The sequence below is a fragment of the Diorhabda sublineata genome, chromosome X (genome assembly GCF_026230105.1).
Source record: "Diorhabda sublineata isolate icDioSubl1.1 chromosome X, icDioSubl1.1, whole genome shotgun sequence".
In the NCBI taxonomy this organism is placed as follows: domain Eukaryota; kingdom Metazoa; phylum Arthropoda; class Insecta; order Coleoptera; family Chrysomelidae; genus Diorhabda; species Diorhabda sublineata.
The window spans coordinates 6,720,603-6,742,503 of NC_079485.1; the positions used below are offsets into that span (position 1 = coordinate 6,720,603).

Genomic DNA, 21,901 nt, shown 5'->3' on the forward strand with positions numbered 1-21,901 from the left:
AAATGATTACTAATCTACAATATCTTACTTACATAAGGATAATTGTGATTTTATCTCAGGCAACCAGTAGATTGCATTTTTATGCCTATATCTTTCCGTTATTACTTATGAATTTTTTTCAAATTTTATTGTATTATCGACGAGTAGAGTGTGGCATTTGAAGTGGTTTCTATAAATGGGATAGTCTTTAAAGCTTTCGGCTGTATTTGGGGCTCTTAGCATTTACTTATATATAGGAAAGGAATCATTCGATAATCTATGCTTTCCTTATTATGTCCTATGCCCATAGTTATGTTACCTTATGTTATGCTAAGCCGTAGATGCATTTTTGACATAGTTCACTCCATGGCTGATATGGAACATATATGTAATACTTCTATAAGGACAGTTTCTATAAGTGGAAGCCGTTCCGACTAAGAAAGATAGAATGGCAACGATTTTTCTATCCTGCAAGGTTCCAGCTCGGTTCTGCGCATTCTCAAGCATGCGCAGTATAGTTAAAGTGTCTCGAACGAGAGAGAAAATGAATATTGTCGGCACCGTAACGTAGGGCTACCACCTTTGCATTTGTCGCTAGAGGAGCTGATGTAGATTGAGGTGTCATGTTAAATGTCACTGTAAGATTCAATTAAGTTTATCCATGGGTGCATTCCACTAGGCACTCACGATAATAACGTTCATGACCAGGATCTTCCCGTTCCACTTATTTAAGAGCGTTATAATCGTAAACCCAAGTGTATTACTAGGCGTTTTGACGTTGAGATAAATATTAAAGAATGCAAAAGATAAAAAATAAAGCGAAAGCGGTTATGTTATAATTTGTAAGTTATTAAATTTAAAATAAACTAAAACAAAAATATCTTCTGCAGCGATAGTGAAATATTTGGTGATGCATCACAAGAATTCTTCAGAAGTACTTATAATATTCCAAACCGCATCAAATAAGATATTCTCATGGTTGCAATCTTCGTTGCTTGAGTTTTGAAAACTCTAATTATTTCAACGTTCACTTCGACCCATCTCTTGACAAGGGTCGTTGTGAACGTTAGTCATGATATCATGAGTGACATTCTCGCCGCGACCACAACGATATTGAAACCATAAACGAACCAATTTCTACAAAACGGCGTGGTTCTCGTGTTGTCCGGGTTTTATGCATTTGAAATATCCATGGCGCGGCGCTACTATCTAGGGATGGATACTTACATCATAAACAACTTTTACTTATTAACTACATTTATTTATAACAATTTATTACTCTTAGAAATAATATTAACTATTATTCTTAGGTTAACAAAATTTATACCGTTCAGAAGTCTTTTTCCAAACAACTGCAGTCTTACGCTATCAGGAAATTATTTATTTTTGAACTCTTTTCATAAGCGTAATAACAAATTGAGATATATTTTACTTACAACAGTTCCAACTGGTGAGCATCAAGACAGTAGCCCTCAATTGCTTATTTGTATTTAATGTTATTGTACAAACTAAGCATATAATATTTTTGATTTTTTTTCATTGTTGTGTCAACTTTTCTTTTATAATGCTTATAGGAAATTATATGGAGTTTCTTTCTTCATATTCTAGTGTGTTTAATAAAATTCAATTCGTTTCTTATGTTAATTTAAAACATACAATTAATTAGATTAGTACAAATTTAACAAATACCACAAATGTGGAAATAAAACAGTTTCAAATGTTGCAACAGGTGAATGAACATTTTAGAAACATAGACTGAAATAAATATACGTAGTGCCGAACACAGTGTTTTATACAGGAAACGAGGGAAACAATTTATTTCACGGGCTCTAAATTATCTCACTCTGTGGCCGCCAAGGCGGCGTTGTGATCAAGAGATGGACAAGTGCATGCCCAATGCAGTTTAACGGTGCCAAATTGTATTAACCTGATAATGATTGTTATTATTTCGATAAGTAATTAATTGTTATGAATAAAAGTAGTTAATACGTAATCTGATATGTAAAACTAGTTTATGATGTAGGTATTATGAATGCTTAAATTTTTGCTCCTGATGTCAATGTGGCATGTTGTTGTGGATGTAACTTATGTCTTAGAATTTCAGTTAAATAAGAACGAATAACTTTTAATGTTTGGTAATTTTTTGTCCGTTAATTCTTCCTTGATATTTATTTAGTTGAATAATAGTAGATGTTTAATAATTGTTATTTAGTAGTTATCAATTATTTACCCATGAATTTTGCATTAAAGTTTAATATTAATAAGCTGAAAAGCATATTAATAAGTTAAAAAGTATAAAAACCGCAAATCTCAGTAAACTATCAATGACGCTGCTCATGAGAACAAATAGTAGACAGTCGTTTAAGGAGAACAAGTAACTTTTAAAGTTAAAAAAAACTGTAAACAAATGAAACAACCCGGCAGCTGCTCGCATTTACTCCCTGGTGACTTCGGCCCGATTAATTCGATCAGTTCCCGAACAACAATGACCGTGATCCGGGTTAGTTTCCAAACTTCCAGATCAAGATCAGGTTAACCCTGCCATAAGTAATCATAAGTTCTAAAATAATAATTGTCAAAATGGATTTACAAAGAGATGTTCAAAAATTGGAATTCACCGACGACGAAGATTTTATAGAGTTACCATAAGTAGCACCATTTCTAAGAATTCCACGGAATTTTAGAAACAAAGTAAATCATTTTTTTAAATGGAATGGGGAGGAATTCATAGCTCGATTTCGATTTATTATTGCAGAAATAGGGAAAGGTATAACCAGCATTAGAGATGAGTAAGTGCAATAAGAAAACTTCTATACACAGATCAGTTTTAGAAGAAGCATAGCGTGTATTAACATATATGTAGGAGAAGTTGCATTACCGAAGCATTTATTTGTTTCAAAGTTCGTCGACTTTGAAGGTGGTTACAATGGCCACTTAATGAGATCAACCATACAAGTGTAACGCTCGTAAAAGTCAAAATAATGAAGTCATTTGTCATATTGCCTACGTCACTGGATTTAGGTTTTCAATGTTTTCATTATCTTCTTTCTAATTTTCCTAATTTTTCAGCAATGTATCGCATGTATTTGACTTCTAAATGGCATATGTGATTTAGATTGAACGTTTATTATTACTTCAAAAGTGAAGGATTCAATTTTAGAAAAGAGCATTTATTAAAAATACATACAAAAATATCAATTTTTATAACTATTACATTTAACATAAACATAACAATACAAACATGTGTTTGTATAAACTATTTATTCCATTCTAAAAGTTTATCTAATATAACATTTGAATCCTCAGATCCGTACATTTCTATTTTCTTATCAAACTCCGTAAGATTCTCGGGAGTATTAAGAACAGTGTCAATAAAAGCAAGGAACATATAAGTTTCTGTGAACATATTCAAAAATTTTCTGATTCCCTTCGTTTTTCCATTTTTGATGAATTCTTCTTTCTGAAATAAAATATATTTATGTTATTATCATGAGATTACGGATCTGAATATTGGCACTTTTATTTTTCAAATCAATATGTGAGTTCTTATGGGGATTTTCTCGTCTTTAGACTTTAAAATTAATGGAACATCAAGTACAAAAAGAAGTTATTATAGAATTAAATAACAAAAAAATACTGCTCTATTAAAAAACTTGATAAAACTAGATTTGAGATCCTGTAATCAGTTAAATATAATGTTTTTTAATTTTGACAATTAATTGAAAGTATTGCAGCAACACTTCACTGTACTTTCAGCTCTTTTTAAATTATATAGAGTGCTGAATTTGTTACGGTTTGCATGATATAACTTTTTAAATACTAAAATTATGATTTAATATCTTTGAAATGAGGAAATGAAGACGTTTTCAAGTTTCAGAGTATATGAAGTAACATTGTTTATAAAAAATGTATACGTCTTTTCATTTTTACAGATGATTCTATAAGTGATAACTGCCAGCCTTAACTTTTGCACTGTTAATTGTTTTGTGTGCGTATAATAAATCATTTCACTCTAGAGATGTATATATGGCATTTAAATAGTTTTCTAGGAAAATTAACAGTTTCTCTACTTGCTATCTATATGCGAGAATGAAATGTTTCGACAGGCCAACCAAAACATTTGTTAACCGCAGTTTTAGTTAAAGGAAAAGTCTGTTTTAACTGCGCACTAGAATATTAGTTTATAGTAGGTAATCACCACTACCAGAGTTGTCTGAAAAGTTTCCGACCTAAAAAATAAACAAGACATTATTTTTCATAATAATTTTTATTTTTCAACATAAGTCTCCTTTTAAGTATATATACTTCACTTAGTCCAGCGGTGCTCTAATCTAATCTAACCTTTTCAACCCTCCCAAATCATAGTTGCCGTCTTTCTACTCAAAATAGACGTATACGTTTGCGATAACGTCCTCGTCTAATTAGTCTATCTTTAAAGCTAGTGAAAATTTGAAGTTTGGACCAACTATACAGTATAGTGGTGAATACAGTAGGTGGTCATCCAATATGAAGTGAATTCGTGAATATTCGACTTGATAATCACCGAAGTATGAGAAGATGCGTTATCCTGATGGAAAAGCACTTTCTTTTCTTCAAATACCGTTGGCTTTTTACAGGAATCCCCTGACTATCCCAAAAAACGGTCGCCATCACTTTTCTGACCGATAAAACGATTTTTGCCTTTTGTGATCCACTGCTTTGACTTTTTTTCGGTTCCAGAGTGTAGTGGTGGACCCAGATTCAATCTACATTTACGCATCGACGTAAAAAATCCGACTGATGTTGCCTAAACCATGTCAATAAGGCCTGGGAAATGTTCATTCGAATGCGCATTTGGTCCAAAAAGAGCAAACGCTGCAATCAACGTGCAGCTAAATAATTCTTCAGTTAGTGTATGGCAAATGATATGCTTATAGCCTCTTCTATCTCTCTAATATTAATTCGATAGTCGTCCAGTACCATTTGGTGAACTTTTTCCATAATGTCGTTTGTTATCGCAGTTTTTCGCCAAACTGAACGCTTGTCGTCAGTCAAGCTGATACGACCACGTTTGAATCCAACTACTGAAAATTTTACGGTCGTAAATGATGGTGCGTATACGTATTATCTTTCAAGAATAAATATTTAATGAAAGCTCAATACTCAATTTTCAGAAAAATCTTTACAATTCATTTCTACAATGGTCAAACAGAAGCTAAGCGTTCAAAATGGCGAAAATGTAAGTGAGAATCTTTCAACAGAAACGCAAATATATTTCCGTACTTCTATTGCTAAGTGCTGTCATCTTTAGGTTGAGGTACCTTTTCAGAAAACCCTCGTAAATCGAAAATCGCTAGTTGAGTTTGATATATCAAAGGTCAAAGAGAATGCTGAACTATATGAATAGTTATTTTTAACTACTACAACGTCCTACAGGTTTGGGCAATAATGGTATACTAACATTATTTTACCAGTGGAGATTTCAATCTGAATTCTTTTAAAATAAAAATATCACCTGTTACTTATTATTTTTTGATTGTTTAATGTGTATGTTGCATACATGTTTTTCATGATTCCACTAATTAATTAACGCATTGTGAAATGTTTATTGCGTTAATTGTAAAAACTGATTCTTTTGTTAAGACACAAACATCGTCTGTTTTTCCGCTTTAGTCACTTTTTAGTGGTTTATAGACTTACATGAAAGACTCCATCCTCAAAATATTTTTTGTAATCTTTAAAGCACATTATAAACACTTGTAGGTATGCGTCACTCAAATAAACAGAATGAACATATTCTAAAGAAGTTGCTGCTTTATTTGCTAAATCAAGACTTCTCTTCCATACTTTTTTCATACTTTGTGCTAAAATTTTATTTTCATCGCCTTCTTCTCTTTGAATGGTCATTGAATCTAAATCTACCACAATGCCCTAAAACAATTTAAAGTTATTTTCCAATTTTGGCTTACTTTTGAATATTTAGGAGTGTAATAAAAAATCTGGAAAGGATGTTAAAAACTTACATTCTCAATTTGGTAATTTTTAGTCACAGCATTGGATAGTACTCCACAAAGTACTGGAGTTGGACTTTCAACAATATCCCATAACGGCTCAGGTAGTACTGGTATACAAGTGTGATGCCATGTAAAAGGATAGAGTATACTTTGAAGGGAATCTATACACGAAGAAAGATTGCTAGAATAAACGGAAGCTTGTTAGTCAAAAATAAATCAGATGTATTGTTATTATCAGTGGTATAAATCTATATTTTCCAAAAGTAGTGGTAAGAAGGTATTAAGAGGGAAACTATGATAAGAACAGTTGGCTCATGATCTGAGATACTAATTCATTAATTATTTTAAAATGCTCACCTTATCATAGAACTGATAAGAACGACTTTCCTTTCTAGTAACATTGAAGAAAATATCTTCAATAAAATATCTGGAGGCAACTGATGTAACTTTTTCAGATCAGAATCCTCAAATCTAGTATCAGGATGTAGTGTTAAAATGAGTTCGTTTTTTTCTTTACTTTGTACTATATAACTTGGTATTGTACAATTAGTTTTAATATCAGTTTTATTAACAAAAATTTGTTCCGGATGATTCTTTCCTGGTATAAAATCACCTGTCCTATTTACTGGAACGAAAGAACCGACATCAACTGATTCTTCTATATCTTTAATACTATTTTCTTTATCATCAGTCTTGTAAATATTTGGTTCTATATTAGTGAGATTTATTTTTATAGATTCGCCCGGTTTTGGAAATTTTTGATTATAGAACTGACTAATCAATTCATCTCTATACTTGGTTTGAATTCCATGTCTTGATTCTAATTCGTACAAAATTTTGCGATAAAATCTGCAAATAATACATAATTACTCTCGAGATTTTTAAATTTTACGATATTATTGTTAAAATGTTTAGTAACTTTCCGGTAGTTGTTAACAGAATGAAATTCAAATTCATAGAAGTAAAAATGTGATTGATGGAATAACATCGAAATGTGACTTGCATACGAGGCCATAAATTATGAACTTTACTTAAAACAGAAATACCTTTGACAAAATAACGTCTGAATGGAATTATGTAATTGGCCCATCGAAGGATATATCGTTGGTAAAATATGGCAAAATTTATAAAGCTTTGATCAAAAGGATAACCAATTGGAAAAAAATTACCTTTAAGTAAAAGTCAACTATATATAACTAATCGGATTGGTAGCAAAAAAGGATTTGTTGATGGCGCATTAATATTTGAATAAAAAATGACTGAAGACTATCATAAATGTTGATGGATTTGAAGAATATTTTCTATAACTGGGTTGCAAAAAACATTAATAGTGAGTGAGATTTTATAAAATTGGTTGACAATTGATATCCTACATTTAGTTCTATTCCAATTGTGTTAAATTTCAACATAAAACAGAAATTTAGATAAGTAAATGGAAAAAAGAAGTATATTATACAAACATAAAATAGATCTAATTATAGGTTAAAAAATTGTCCTAATTATAAATAAACGTCTTCCAGACCAGTAAAATTTTATCAGGAGACGTTACAAAAATTAAATAAACACAATATCACTTTTTAATCGGCTCTTAGAATATCATTACAGGGAGACCGAATTCTTCAAAGAAAATGGAAAAAAATATACAGTTATAAATAATGTTTACAGTTGATCACAGCTCATCACAATTTCATTGGCTTGTGAGGACTTTTTGACTCGTTGCTGAGACCAGCAGTTTCTTTTTTGATGTTTCGACATCTAAGTTGGTATTAAAATTTGGTCTTGAATCAGTGTGCGTTGGCAAATCGCGGTAACTCTAATTACTACACACTTAAAATCTTACGTAATTGAATTAAGGTGGAAGTCAGGATAGGAAATGTTCAACTACAAGAACCAAATAGATGCGCTCTATTACGTTGTCTTCAGTTTCTTATGCCACTCTGATGAGACGTAATACAGTCGAAACTAGTCAGTGGTTACAAACCAATATGTGTATTGTTTAACAGTTATGTCAATCTTAATTACATATTTTTAGATATTTTTACATATTCATAAATTTTTAACCAAATTAAAAATTACAACATACACATTCAATATGAATCATAATTCATAAACCTCAACTTCTATCATGGCTTACTCCGTTTTGAAGACACCTAGGAATTTTGAATTTTATGTGCAAAGTATGGTGGTACTTTCATCCTAAACTAGTGTGGCACTGCCAGTCCAATAAACAAGAATTTTATCGAAATCGTCTAAAAGCTTTCTATATAATCTACAGACATTGTTATTTTGTACAATTACCAAGCATTTGAATTATATGTAATTTGATGTCTATTGAAAATATGTCATAGTTTCCTTTAACTATTCAATAAATAATGAATTAATAATAATGAAATGGAACAGTTTTCCATGCGTTTTCAACTTTGTGTATATTTCTTGGTATGAACCTCAAATAATAAACTCGTTATTACATTCCATGTTCTCAAAATCAATATATGCTCAACCTTAAGAGGAGAATTGTGATTTTTTATAACTTAATTCGAAAATGCAGATTTTCAATATTCAATCACTCACGTCTTGATTTCGTGATTTATGCATTATGGAATATAAGGACAACATAATCAGTTGTGCGGATATTGCTAATTACATTGAAAACGTTGATAAAAATACAATATTATCTAAAAATGTGCATGTTTAGTATAAATAATAAACACAACCGCAGAGCGACATACTTGTAACAATTTTAATTAGTAATAGGGTTTTCTGAGCGTGCATCATTTGCAGGGTTCTCACAGGTTTTTTGAAAAAAAAATCTAGAACAATTCCATGATATTTCCAGCACAAAATGATGATTTCCACTCCTAAACCAATTAAAATTCCAAGTTTATTACTTTTAATTTAATTATTTTATTGGTACACATATTGATAAATGTGGTTTAATTTTTTAAAAAATTCTCAATTATGATAAGCCGTATAAGAACAAGGATTTAATATCAAATATTTTACCATTTTTAAATATTTTTCAACATTTGATCAAGAATAATAGACGACAGAATAAATGACATCAATTAATTATACAATTGTATTTATGGCTTCATGATAACTAGAAATTTTATCGATTGTTACATTTAAATATTCTTGTCCACTTTTAGCTGATTTATTGAGAGGAGAGTCATTTCTTTGATATTACTATAAGCCTTATTGAACCCACCCTAAAAACAACAATAACATCAACTTTTATATTAGACAATTGTGGTAGTACAGTAATGCCAGAATGAGAAAGTCATTATTTTGTTAATTTTTTTTATTTTATATAAAAAACAATTAAATATAAGTTTTTAAAATCTGACATAACCTTTCAAAAGTTAACTTTGTTTATGAAGTCTCAGAATTTTAATCTAATAAGTTTACGAATTAGAAACTTTTCCAAGGTGTTTTTCAATATTCGTTCTAATTTTGATCTCTTCATAATTAGCATTTATTATTATAAAATAATTATATCATCAATTTTTTATTGTTATGTAAAAAAGAAAATACTAACCATAAAAGTATTTAAGCAAATAAAAATTGGAACAGTCTCATAGTTTTTTGTTAAGAATTGAAATTCTGTATATGCTTAAGGTTAAGCAATCTTCTGCTCTAATAGAAATTAATTTAATGCTGCAAACTATAAACCATTACAGCAACAGAATTATGCTCAGCCTTTTTTATAAACTATGTTTGAAATAAAACCTGATTTGTAAAACAAACTGTTTTAATTCTGTTGGGCACCTAAGGGGTAAGATATTATGAAATAATTTTGCAATTAGAACAACTGTAAATCCTAAAATTTTAATAGAGGAATTGAAGTTCCAAATATTATAAATTCAGGACAAAAAATGAACTTCCAGAACAGAGGGCCAAATTCCAGAATTCTTCCAGAGAAACCCTGATTTTCATAAGGTGTAATATTTGAGGTAATATATAATTTGTTAAAACTGTTTAACATAAGAGCAAGGCAACATGCAACTTCTTGCAAAGTAGTTACCAATCATCCAGATTTAAAAGTACATAAATACCAGCACCAAATAGATTCGAGGCGAGCAAGTTAGTTTTACAAAAGCGCTTTAATCGATTAGCTAATTGACATATAGTTGGTTGTTAATCTAAAAGTAACTAGACTTTTCTTCGTGGAAATATAACTGGCGTGGAATAAAAATGGCATCAAACTGAACATCAAGAGATCTTGCATGAATCAATCAGTCGAGCTTCATCTGCGGATGCTTCTATTGCATATTGCGCCTTGATCCATGTCAAGTGACCTTTAGGTAGTGTCAATAAGTATAATGTTACATTCAAAATGAATGATGATAGAACATTTATTTGCTGTGGTCTCCGTGGAAAATTTTTTGCATAAGTATGCTAATAATACCACGACAGTTGTTATTCCTAATCTCATGCTTTATGATGATACATTGTTCTGTAAGGAAGTAAGTGAGGGGGTGTAGTTTGTTTTTGCTAAAATCCAAATACTTCTTAGATCCTTAAGAAGGAAATTTTTTGAGTCTCCAGCACGATTTTTTGGTTTCTTCCTTCTATTTTAAAAAAATAATTTCTTTATGCCACAAATTTTCTGGTGAATACATTTCCTCTGATTCCTGCATTATCTTGAGATAAGCTGCTATTTCTCTTATTTCTTTGGCACTCCCATGTCAGATTTGAATTGATGACTGGAAAGGAATGATCATTTTCCCCGAAGCTAGCGAATTATTAGTCGCATCCTGATTTGTCTCATTCTAGCTATGTTTTAATAATGGAGAACCATCACTGTTCGATTTTTTACTTTTCTAAATTATAACTATTTATTAAACACTTCATTTCATACATTGAATTTGTCACTAAAGAGGAGAGGATGTGTGTAAAAATATAATTATGAATTATGAACTCATTTGTTTAGAAGTTATTGTTATCTTAATTATTCATTCGTATCTTAAATCGATTCGATACTATGTTTTCTTTTTATAATTGTTCAATTTATTTTCAATGATATTAATTACGAGGGTTTTCTGAAAAGTTTCCGACCTAAAGAAACAAGACATTCTTTCATAATCATTTTCTTTTTTTCTTATAGTCCCCTCCTTTTCTAAGTGTAACGCTTCCTTAGTCCACCGATGCTCTCACATGTTTAAGCCTGCCAAATAATAGTTGCTAGGAAAGAGTCGCTTGTGGTCAGATCTGGTGGGTGATAAATCAATTCGAAGTGCGATTTGTCACTTTTAGCCATTGCAATCACCGAAATGTGGGAAGGTGCGTTGTCCTGGCAGTAAAGCACTTTCTTTTTCTTTAAATGCAGTCGGTTTTTGCAATTTCTCCCCCTAGTTTTTCAGGCAATGATGCGAGATACTCCCCTGTTATTGTTTCATCTGTTTGAAGATAGTCGATGAAGGCAATTCTATGACTATCCCAAAAAACGGTCGCTATCACTTTTCCAGCTGATACAAATGTCTTTGCCTTTTTCGGAGTAGGTTCTTCCTTTACAATCCAATGAGTTTTTTATTTGGTTTCCAGAGTGTAGTAGTGGATCCACTTTTCATCTACAGTTATGAATCGATGTAAAAAATCCGACTCATTTTGCTTAAACCATGTCAATATGGCTGAATGATATGCCTCTAACCTTGACCCTATAATCGACTAGTGAAATTTTTTGATGATATCGCTGGTTGTCGCAGTTTTTACCGTTCCAAAAGCATGTCGTCAGTCAAGCTTATAAAGGAACGAATTTTTTCACTTATAGAAAAATCCTTACAACGATTCACATGATTGTTAGAAACCAAGCGCCCAAAATCGCTGCTCTCAACGCATGCGTAAATATATTTCCCAACGTGAGTGGGGACATTTTCATATTGGGGTGGGAAGATTTTCACACACCTCTTATATAGCGAGCGGCTAAATTATGGAACAAATTCATTATTTAATGTAATCGGTGTTTTTTTTAATTGAAATGTGGGTTTGGTAATACCTCATCTAAAAGGTCTTTTAATAATGTAATAAGCAATATCATACTTAACTAATGCTTGTACAGAGGAAATAATCATTATTAATTAATTAATATAAAACACTTTTCAGCTAAATTAAATGCTCAAAATGTCATCTACGGGTGTCTTGACAATGAACAAATTGACGAACACTTTCTTCTTGCACAATACGAACAACTTCGTGTCTAATTCGGTCTTGCAATTCTTGTAGATTTTTCAGTTTATCTATATGAACCTTTGATTTTGAATATCGAAAAAAATCTAAAGTAGAAGTGTGAAATCGGGATGGTCATCTAACGCAAACTTCACGTGCATCATGCGTAGGTGTACCATCTTGTTCTAACCAGTTACTAGAAGTTTTTTTAAATTTAAGATTGTTCGAGTTTGGAGACATAAGTTACATTAATCTATAAGATTTTATTTGAAAAACTAATGACTAACAATTGTGTCACTAATTATTCCCACCCGGATATTAATTTTCGTATGTTAAATATGACCTGCAGTCATCCAGTGAAGATTATCCTTCTTTGGTATCTACTATTTAGACGGTTGGTCGAGCCATTGAGGTAAACTATGGTTTCATTAGAAAACATAATATGTTTACTAAATATCTGATTGGTCGTTTTGTTTATGAAGAATTGTGAGTCCACTTATTCATCTTTAACTGTTGAATTACCCAAAGCAAACTATTTAATGGTTTATTTATTTTCACGTCGATATAATATTAATTTTTACTTATTACCGTTACTATTAGAATTAGTGTATTAAGTTTTATCATATTACCAAAATATGAAAAAAAAATTTACCTTGGAGCTCTATATTTACTTAGAATGCAGTACGTCAATGGCAAACAACAATTGGAACCTTCTGGGAGAACTCTTCTGCAGTAGCCATATGTACGTTCCCCTTTGTCATCGGTAATGAGTAGTGAATAATTTTGTGAAAGATCTGACATATCTAAGGGTATGCTGTCACTTTCGGGAAAACATAGATGTTCAATATTTTGAGGGATAACAGCCTAAAATGAACAGAAAAATTTGTTCGAATAGTTAATGAAATTACAAAGATGTTCCCAGAAGCGGAAGCGCCTGGCTTTACCTAGAGATGGCGGTAGTTGCTTGAAAAATACCACTGTATTAGAAAGTACACAATCTATACATCATATGTTTCAAGTTTGAAGACGCCACGTTGTTTAATATTTGTTTGGCAGCTATCACTAGTGAACGTTTTTAGTGAATTTGTAAACATCGATGAAATTGGTCATCCTAATGTGATACAACACTTTTATTTGAAAGGCATTAGCCCAACCAATATAAAAGCTAGATTCTACTCTACTCTAGGTGAGACTGCTACTATCGTTATCAACAGTAAAATATTGAGTAGCAGAGTTTAAACGATGTCGTACGACCTGCGAAGACCAGCATCGCAGTGGTCGACCATATAATATGAAGACTCCAGAAATAATGTTTAAGAAGATCCACAAAACGGTACTTGATGATCGTCGACTAAAAGTGCGCGAGCTAGCAGACATAGTAGGCATTTCAAAAAGTGCGGTACATCGCATATTAACAGAAAATTTAGATATGAGAAAGCTGTGCGCAAGATGGGTGCCGCGTTGGCTCACAATGGAACAAAAACAGCGTCATGAAGATGTTTCCATCGAGTGTTTGGCAATGTTTTAATAAAGCCGAATTTTTGCGCTGTTTCATAACCATGGATGAAACGTGCGTCCATCACTTCACACCCGAAACAAAAGAACAATCTAAACAATTGACTAGAAAAGGGAGAACCGACTCCAAATAAGGGAAAGATAGTTTCATCTGCAGGCAAGGTAATAGCGTCGGTTTTTTGGGATGCGCGTTTGATAATCATAGTTCATTGACTATGTTAAAAAAGGAAAAACTCTCAACGGTCAGTATTATGCGAACTTATGGCAACGTTTGAGCGAAGACATCAAGTAAACACGACCCCATTTGGCTTAGGAGAAAGTGTTGTTTCATCAAGACAATACACCAGCTCACAAATCTGTTATTGCAATGGCCAAAATTAATGAATTAAAGTTTGAATTGCTACCTGATTTAGACCTCCGAAGTATTTTCTGTTTCAAGACTTGAAAAAATGGTTCAGTGGTAAAAGATTTTCCAACAATAAAGAGTTGATGTTGGCCGTTAATGGCTATTTGGGCAGCTTGACGATTCTTTTAATAAAAATGGTATCGAATTTATTGAACATCACTGGGAAAAGTGTATGGAGCTAAAAGGATATTACGTTGAAAAATAAATATATTTCCAAAATTTTCGTGTATTCTTTGAGAGACCAGGTACTTCTGGGACCATCCTAGTTAATACAGTTAAACCAGAAATATCGGAATTCGCTGTAATATGAAAGTACCTAATCTAATAATAATACAAAAAATTAACTTACATTGGACGGGTATTTGAATTTAATCCTTGCTATATCCTTTCCTTTTTCTATAATTAGACAACAATAAAATAGAGAATCCTTACTAATTTTAGTAGTACAATACTTTGGCATAGCTTGCCGATATGTTTCAAATTTTCTAATAATTTCAGATACTTTTTCATTCTCATAATTCTCGGAATCCGAATCTCTCACTGCATTGATATTGTTAAAAGTGTTATCCAATGTTTGTTGAAGTGAATTTCTCAAATTATCAACTCTATTTGAAGGAATTTGACCGTTATGTAGAAAAGTCGTGCCTCCTGATTCGTAACATTCTATGATTCTTCTAATTTTAGGTGATTCTTCTGTGGGTGATGTATCGACATCTGATGTGAACGATGAGAGGGACGAATTTTCAGCAGACATCTTAAATACATAATATAATTTCAAAAAATTGTGTTAAAAAATCAATTATGAAAAATAGAAATAAAAGTATAAATTATTTTATATAACAAAATTTTAAATAATTTCATAATATTCACTCCGAGGATTGCTACTCGTGTATGATGAATAGGAAAAATAAACAAATACCTTTGATTAAAAATATTTTATTGCTTTTCAAAATGTCAGCCTTTGAGGTATATACATTTTTTGGATGAATTAACCGCTTCTTGGGGGATGAAAGTCGATCTTCAACTAGTAGTAGTAAAAAGAAATTATTTGGTGGTAAAACTCCGCTTTGTGGCGTATTTTTTATTCTGTGAAATGATTTAACTTTTCCTCTTCATCTCACAGTTACCACATGATCAGCTTTCGTAAAGAAATATGCCATTACTTCTTGATGCATAGAGAACAAGAAACTTCTCTTTGGTAGGGCATTAGAAAACATAAAAACAAATTGAAACTAATATAATAAACTTATGTGAAAATAACATTAGAGACGCCATCATGATTGAGAAGAAGAAACATGCTCTCGGTATATTCTGGCACGTAAAGAACGACTATTCATTGTGCGAGATTATTCGACAAAGAAAATTTCTGGCTATCGTTACTTCTACGGATGCAAAGTCTATAGCATTTGCAATTAACCCATACAAAAAATTTGGTTTTGTAAAATTGCCAGTGTTTTGCACAACATATGCTGGCAAAAATTACTACGAATTCAAATTATAATACAATTTAAGTAGTTTTCTTTGACAATTGAGAAATTAACTAAGATGAGGTTTAATTTTACGATCTTTGTGTACAAATCTCACTTGGATAGTAATTGGAAGATTCACAAAACTTAATATTTTGATATACTGTTTTAATGTAAAATTATAAAAAAGATATTTTGTTTACTGCGTACTAAATTAAAAAAAATATTTTGTAAGTTCAAGTTAATCGAATGGTGTAGTTATAACTATGCATTGCAAATTAACTAAGTATTCTTATGATAAATATTTTACTAAAATTAGAAAATAAAATAGTAAAATTTCTAATCAAATTTTATATAACTGTTTAGTAAATTTTATAAAACGTTTTGTGATTCTCTCAAACTGAATTATTTTGTTTGGTAAATTTACTATACTTACTACATATTTTTGGTGAAATTACCACAGAAATTTTCAACAGTGTACGATGGATATTATACTATAGCTGAACAGATATTTATATGCAGAAGAAAAAAATCGACTATGTTGACCATAATTTAATCTGGTGATAAGCACCGAATTTCAAAATGCATTCCTAGTATACTTAGTAAAGTTTGTAGAAAATAGTAAATATTTTTTGTACTATAACATTGCTTACAACTTCGCGATATGGTAGGAAACAGAATAAAATCGTGGATCAATACAAATATTTGAAAAGGTATCTTGCAAATTATATACATAAATCATTAAATAAAAGTAGAGCTTGTTCCGTAAAAATGTTCAATTCTTGATAGATAGTCTGGACAAACAAACTTAATTTTAACAGTTTTGGAAAGGCCTGCTCATTACTCTTGAACGTAGATGAAGCAAACTGAGCACAGCTCCATGTCGTCTCTTTGCTATTTCTTCATGTAATTTATCATCATCATCTTGTTGTTTTATAAAATCTTTCTTACTTTGTTTATTTTTCAACTGTACCACTTTTTTAGGATTCCTTGTTAAACTTCATCTTCTTCCCGAGTTATTTCTTCCGTATTGTTAATATTATTCTCCTTACTTACCATTTGTTTCTCTTCCACTGATGTAAATGTTTCAGATAACGTGGCACTATACAAATATATGTTATCGCTTGCACTGTCCCTATTGCTAATTAATGAGGTCCACATTTACTCAGGTTTTCGTTTTTGTTGTTTTGCTAGCTTTGGAGGTATATTTTCTTTGAAACCTTGTTGGTAGTTCTTTCGCTGACATGATCCTGAGGGCCCTGGTTGTGGTGAACTATCTTCAAAGTTATTAATTAGTCTCCTGCTATTAATTTTCAAAAACCCTGTTTGTTCTCAAGTTTTTTGTAGCTGTTCATTTAAAAAAATCTCTTCAATTGGTAATTCTGTTAAAGTACTTTGAGCAAAAGCGAGATCAGAAATCGTTTCGAGATTAAATGGATATATCCCCCTAGCGGAATTTTTGTTTTGTTAGTAAGATCCAAAGCTTTGAAAATAGCTTTGTCCATGGGCTGGAATTCGTGGGTCATGTTACTCGGGAGGCGAAACAGTGTAATGTCACATGTGTCAGCTGTGTGAAAGTTACAAGAGTATAAAAAAATGAAATAAGCGTTGGATTGTGTGAATTGGCTCGAAAGGAACCCATTTCGAAGGCTATAATTCAGATGTTGTTTTGATCAGCCTAGATTAAATTTCATAACTTATTATTACGTAATTAAACTAACTGGACAGCCACGCGTTGCTGTGAATAAGTTGGTATAATGGATTCTTTTAATTTTCCCCTAATTTCCATAAAAGCAAATTAAGTTTTGTTAATGAAGATGAAAATAGTGTAGCCGCTTTTAAATAGTATTGGATTGTGAATGAAACGTGAAACGTTTTGTCTAAATTTGTATTGGAAACAAAAGTTTAAAGCAGCCGAGGCAATAAAGGAAATATGTGAAATTCAAGAGGAAGACACAGTTATTGAGAGAAACGGCATAGCGTTGGTTTAATCGTTTTAATAGTGAATATTTGACGCTTGAAGATCGCGCCCAGGTCATCCATATGCGTGGGATATTAAGGATATATCAGCACTCGCCGATTATCGGACACCCTTGGACCCTCAAAGATACCATACATCGCCAGTTAAAATCCTTAGCTAAGATCTATAAAAGTTGTCGAATAGTACCACACGAATTAACTGAGATTCAAGCAAAACGTTGACTTGAGGTGTGTAAATATTCTCTTGCCCTGCCGTGAATGATCGTTTTATTAGACGCATGGCTACTTGTGATGGAAAATGGATCTATCTGAACAATCAGAACATAGAAAATCAAAGGACAATTATCAGAACTATTCGCAAAGAGAGGTCGATTCAAGCGGAAAGTCTTATGTGTCTGGTGGAATTTATGAAGGTTAAATGTACTTCGAAAACATTCCATATGGTATAGCTATCAATGCTGAGTTATATAGTGGACAGCTGATTAGCATGTATTGGGTTTAATTGGAGAAATGTGCAGTGGGTTAAAATCGTGGAATACGATGGGTTATACTTCGAATATTAATGCTTTCTTTTTGTGTGATTGTTCAATAAACAGAGTGGAAATTGGAAACTGACATTATTTATGAGACACCCTCTATATTTACTTGATTACTATTTTTATTCGAAGATCGTCAAGTACAAGTGCACGGAGCGGAATTGTCAATCCGTCAAACCGCCCTCGTACGAAAAGCTTTTAATTAAAACTAAATTTATTATACTAATATCATACCTGTCGTCGAAACCTGTAGAACCACAGCATAATTTTTAATTTTAAGTACATACACAATTTTCATAGACACTTAAATTGAAATTGAGGCAAACACCACATAAAATTATGATCCAAAGGTAAGTAACAAAAGAAATATCCGACATTTTTAAAAATATTATTATATTAAAAATTGAGTTAATATTGAAAATATCGATTGGGCATTTATAAGGGATAATTTTAAATTTCCTTTCACTGAAACTGGTACGTTCAAACGCACAGGTCCTATTATTTCGCGAACCTATGGAAATTTTATAAGATCGAAGGATCACGATACATTGCAACCAACCATGAGTTCGGTCGTCGATGAATCACTATATAAAAACTCGTCACACAAGAATACCTAAAGCTTAGTAAATTTGTATTAGTCATACCTACCCAATAGGTAAAATGACTTCCAGAATAATTATCGTATGATCAGTGCAACCCAAATATCAGCATTTCAGAAACGACTTCCAATAAAGTACATAACATATTATTTTTACGTAGATTTTTTTACACTTATTTCATGTGTAAGTTTCAAAATGAAGGAAGAAAATTATTTCTCCGAAAAATTAAATATACTTATTTAATATTCCAGACGAGTAAGATCCCGGAACTTCGATTATGTGAAATAAATCTGACCATATCTGATTTGAGGAGAATAACTGTAGTAGCACTACCTGTTTTTTTTAATGTTTCACCCTTTTCAGTGATGAATTTACCAGCAGGCTGAGCAGGGCAACAAATTTCATCGTCATTGTTCAAAAATGTCTTATTTCAATTAACAAAATTTAAAAAAAATATTGTTTAAAGAGAGAAAACAAGTTTTGATGAGTTTGATCACCGTTGCTCCATAGTTTTTCATAGCCAGCCAGACTCGAGAATTTTAAGCTCGTATTACGAAGACTAGGCATTGAGCATTTTGGGCTGAAATACTCAGACAGTAGAACCGAATTCCACAGCCTTCCCAAACTTCACAACTAGCTAATGAGTTGCAACCATTGTGGAAAGCAAAACCTTAACAATGATTCTAATAATGAATCTCCCAAGCGACAGCATCAAAAGAAGCCAGGGAAGGTCATACAAAGTATTAAACTGTTTACTGTAAATGTAAATGATAAAAATTTTTTACTTTCCCGGAATTTTTCAAGTTTTATCAATTATTCACTATTTTCATTAAATATATTTTTTTTTGTTTTTTTTCCCAACTGTGGAATAAGATAAATGAATACAGTTTGTGTCTCACATACCCGACCTTTCTTTATTGAAAATATTCACATCTCGCAATTATTTATTTTACAACATATTAAGGTATTGATTTCTCAAGAAAAAAATTATTTTTTCAGTTATTGAAATCTTCTCCGTTTGGTCTATACTGAACGAGATTTCTTCAATAATCAATACAACTTTTCTTCGAACTGTTTTTGTCGACTCGGCCCTTCCTTAAGAAACGTTCAATTTCACTTTTTTCTAGTTCAGAAAAACAAGTTCCAGCAGGGATTTTCATCTGACTGTCACGAGGCTGGTATAGTTAATAACAACAATGGTATTATTCGTTTCGCACCAAAGTCAACGCGTTATAGTTTGCATCAGATTTTGATATTATCTATAATAAATCATGTAAATCGTTTCTAAGCTTCTACAATTACTGTATGTCTCTATTTTAATTTTTATTAGCGTAAATAATAGAACATTATTTTCGAATTTATGATAATATGGGAACCTACTGAATATGTCAAAGTAGTACGGAACAGAGTTCTATATCTAATATTCAACTTCCAATGCCTATGGGGTGCGATTAAGTTTGGGGGAATGATAGATTGTTGAAAATGCTGGTATATTTCTTTGATATGTGTTAAAAAGAATAACGGTAGCCAATAAATTAAGTTACGTTAGTTATATTATTGTTAACGACCGATCATACAACCTTATTTTCGCAGGGCGCCAGGTATCTAGAAATAATTCTAGACCAAAAACTCACCTGGAATCCACGTTCCGTAGATTCCTTGCTTTTTACGTAAGTAAAAGGCTCTTTTGCAAGAGCTGGTTTCTGAAACGAAAATTGATATGCTGATTGTATTTGACAGTGATATGAAGTATAGTCACTGGTGTCTCTTTGGTATAGAAGCTAATAATATAGAAGACAATCAAGTAAATGGGTCTAACAAAGATACAAATCAAATTATCTCAAATTTTCTCTGATACATACAAAAGCTTCAAAGATGTCAAGCTAATTTATCTCATTGTTAAACATTCCCCAATTATACTTAAAATAAATATTTACAACAGTGTCAACACTACCTATTAAGAAATAAGGTTGTATTTGTACATGGATAAGTGCGAAGAACAGGAACATTATGGACACAATAGAGAGGCTAACAAAATGAGAAAAATGCTGCTGGATATCCGAACTGTTGGATGTTTTCATTAGGTTGATTTCAAAGGTGTCATTAGCTGTATTTTTTAAAATGCAGGTGATTTAATGAAAAATTCGTTCGATAAAAGATTCGAACCTCTGATCTCCGTGTTGGAAATCAAGCACTTGGACAACCTTACTTATCTAACCTTTACGGCTCTATACAACTTTGGAGGAGATGTAGGTATATAAGCACCGAAGCCATTATACGAGGGTGGTATCAATTAATTGAATATAGTTTAAAAAATCCAAACACGCTTTCATATCATATTAAACTAAAAATTGATAAATATATATAGTTAATAAAACTAAAAAAACACGCATTAAAAGCACAAAATAAAAAGTTAGAAATAACTTTTAAAATAAGCTTAAAACAATTTTTCAATTATTATTGCTCTTCGCTTATTTTAAAAATTTAAAAAACCTTTTAGTTTACTGTACTATAAAGCATAATCATTTTATAGTTTGCATTAAGGGGTGCAAATCAATTTGGTTTATGGGGATAAACTAGACTAGAATTTGGATTAATCATTTTATAGTTTGCATTAAGGGGCGCAAATCAATTTGGTTTATGGGGATAAAGTAGACTAGAATTTGGATTAATCATTTTATAGTTTGCATTAAGGGGTGCAAATCAATTTAGTTTATGGGGATAAACTAGACTAGAATTTGGATTAATCATTTTATAGTTTGCATTAAGGGGCGCAAATCAATTTGGTTTATGGGGATAAACTAGACTAGAATTTGGATTAATCATTTTATAGTTTGCATTAAGGGGTGCAAATCAATTTAGTTTATGGGGATAAACTAGACTAGAATTTGGATTAATCATTTTATAGTTTGCATTAAGGGGCGCAAATCAATTTGGTTTATGGGGATAAACTAGACTAGAATTTGGATTAATCATTTTATAGTTTGCATTAAGGGGCGCAAATCAATTTGGTTTATGGGGATAAACTAGACTAGAATTTGGATTAATCATTTTATAGTTTGCATTAAGGGGCGCAAATCAATTTGGTTTATGGGGATAAACTAGACTAGAATTTGGATTAATCATTTTATAGTTTGCATTAAGGGGCGCAAATCAATTTGGTTTATGGGGATAAACTAGACTAGAATTTGGATTAATCATTTTATAGTTTGCATTAAGGGGCGCAAATCAATTTGGTTTATGGGGATAAACTAGACTAGAA

The 21,901-nt window shown here is 31.6% G+C and overlaps 1 protein-coding gene across 1 annotated transcript in view; it reads right to left on the minus strand.

The window, feature by feature from the left end:
- Window positions 1–3,086: 3,086 nt before the first annotated feature.
- The window catches only part of LOC130451662 (uncharacterized), a 63,375-nt gene continuing 44,560 nt past the window's right edge, over window positions 3,087–21,901 (minus strand). Inside the window, exons 5-10 of the mRNA XM_056790819.1 lie at window positions 14,408–14,812; window positions 12,790–13,001; window positions 6,330–6,821; window positions 5,982–6,153; window positions 5,659–5,889; window positions 3,087–3,439 (exon numbers count right to left, since the gene is read on the minus strand). Of these exons, the coding sequence (XP_056646797.1) occupies window positions 3,236–3,439; window positions 5,659–5,889; window positions 5,982–6,153; window positions 6,330–6,821; window positions 12,790–13,001; window positions 14,408–14,812 (1,716 nt within the window). The 3' untranslated portion in view covers window positions 3,087–3,235. The remainder of the gene's footprint in view (window positions 3,440–5,658; window positions 5,890–5,981; window positions 6,154–6,329; window positions 6,822–12,789; window positions 13,002–14,407; window positions 14,813–21,901) is intronic.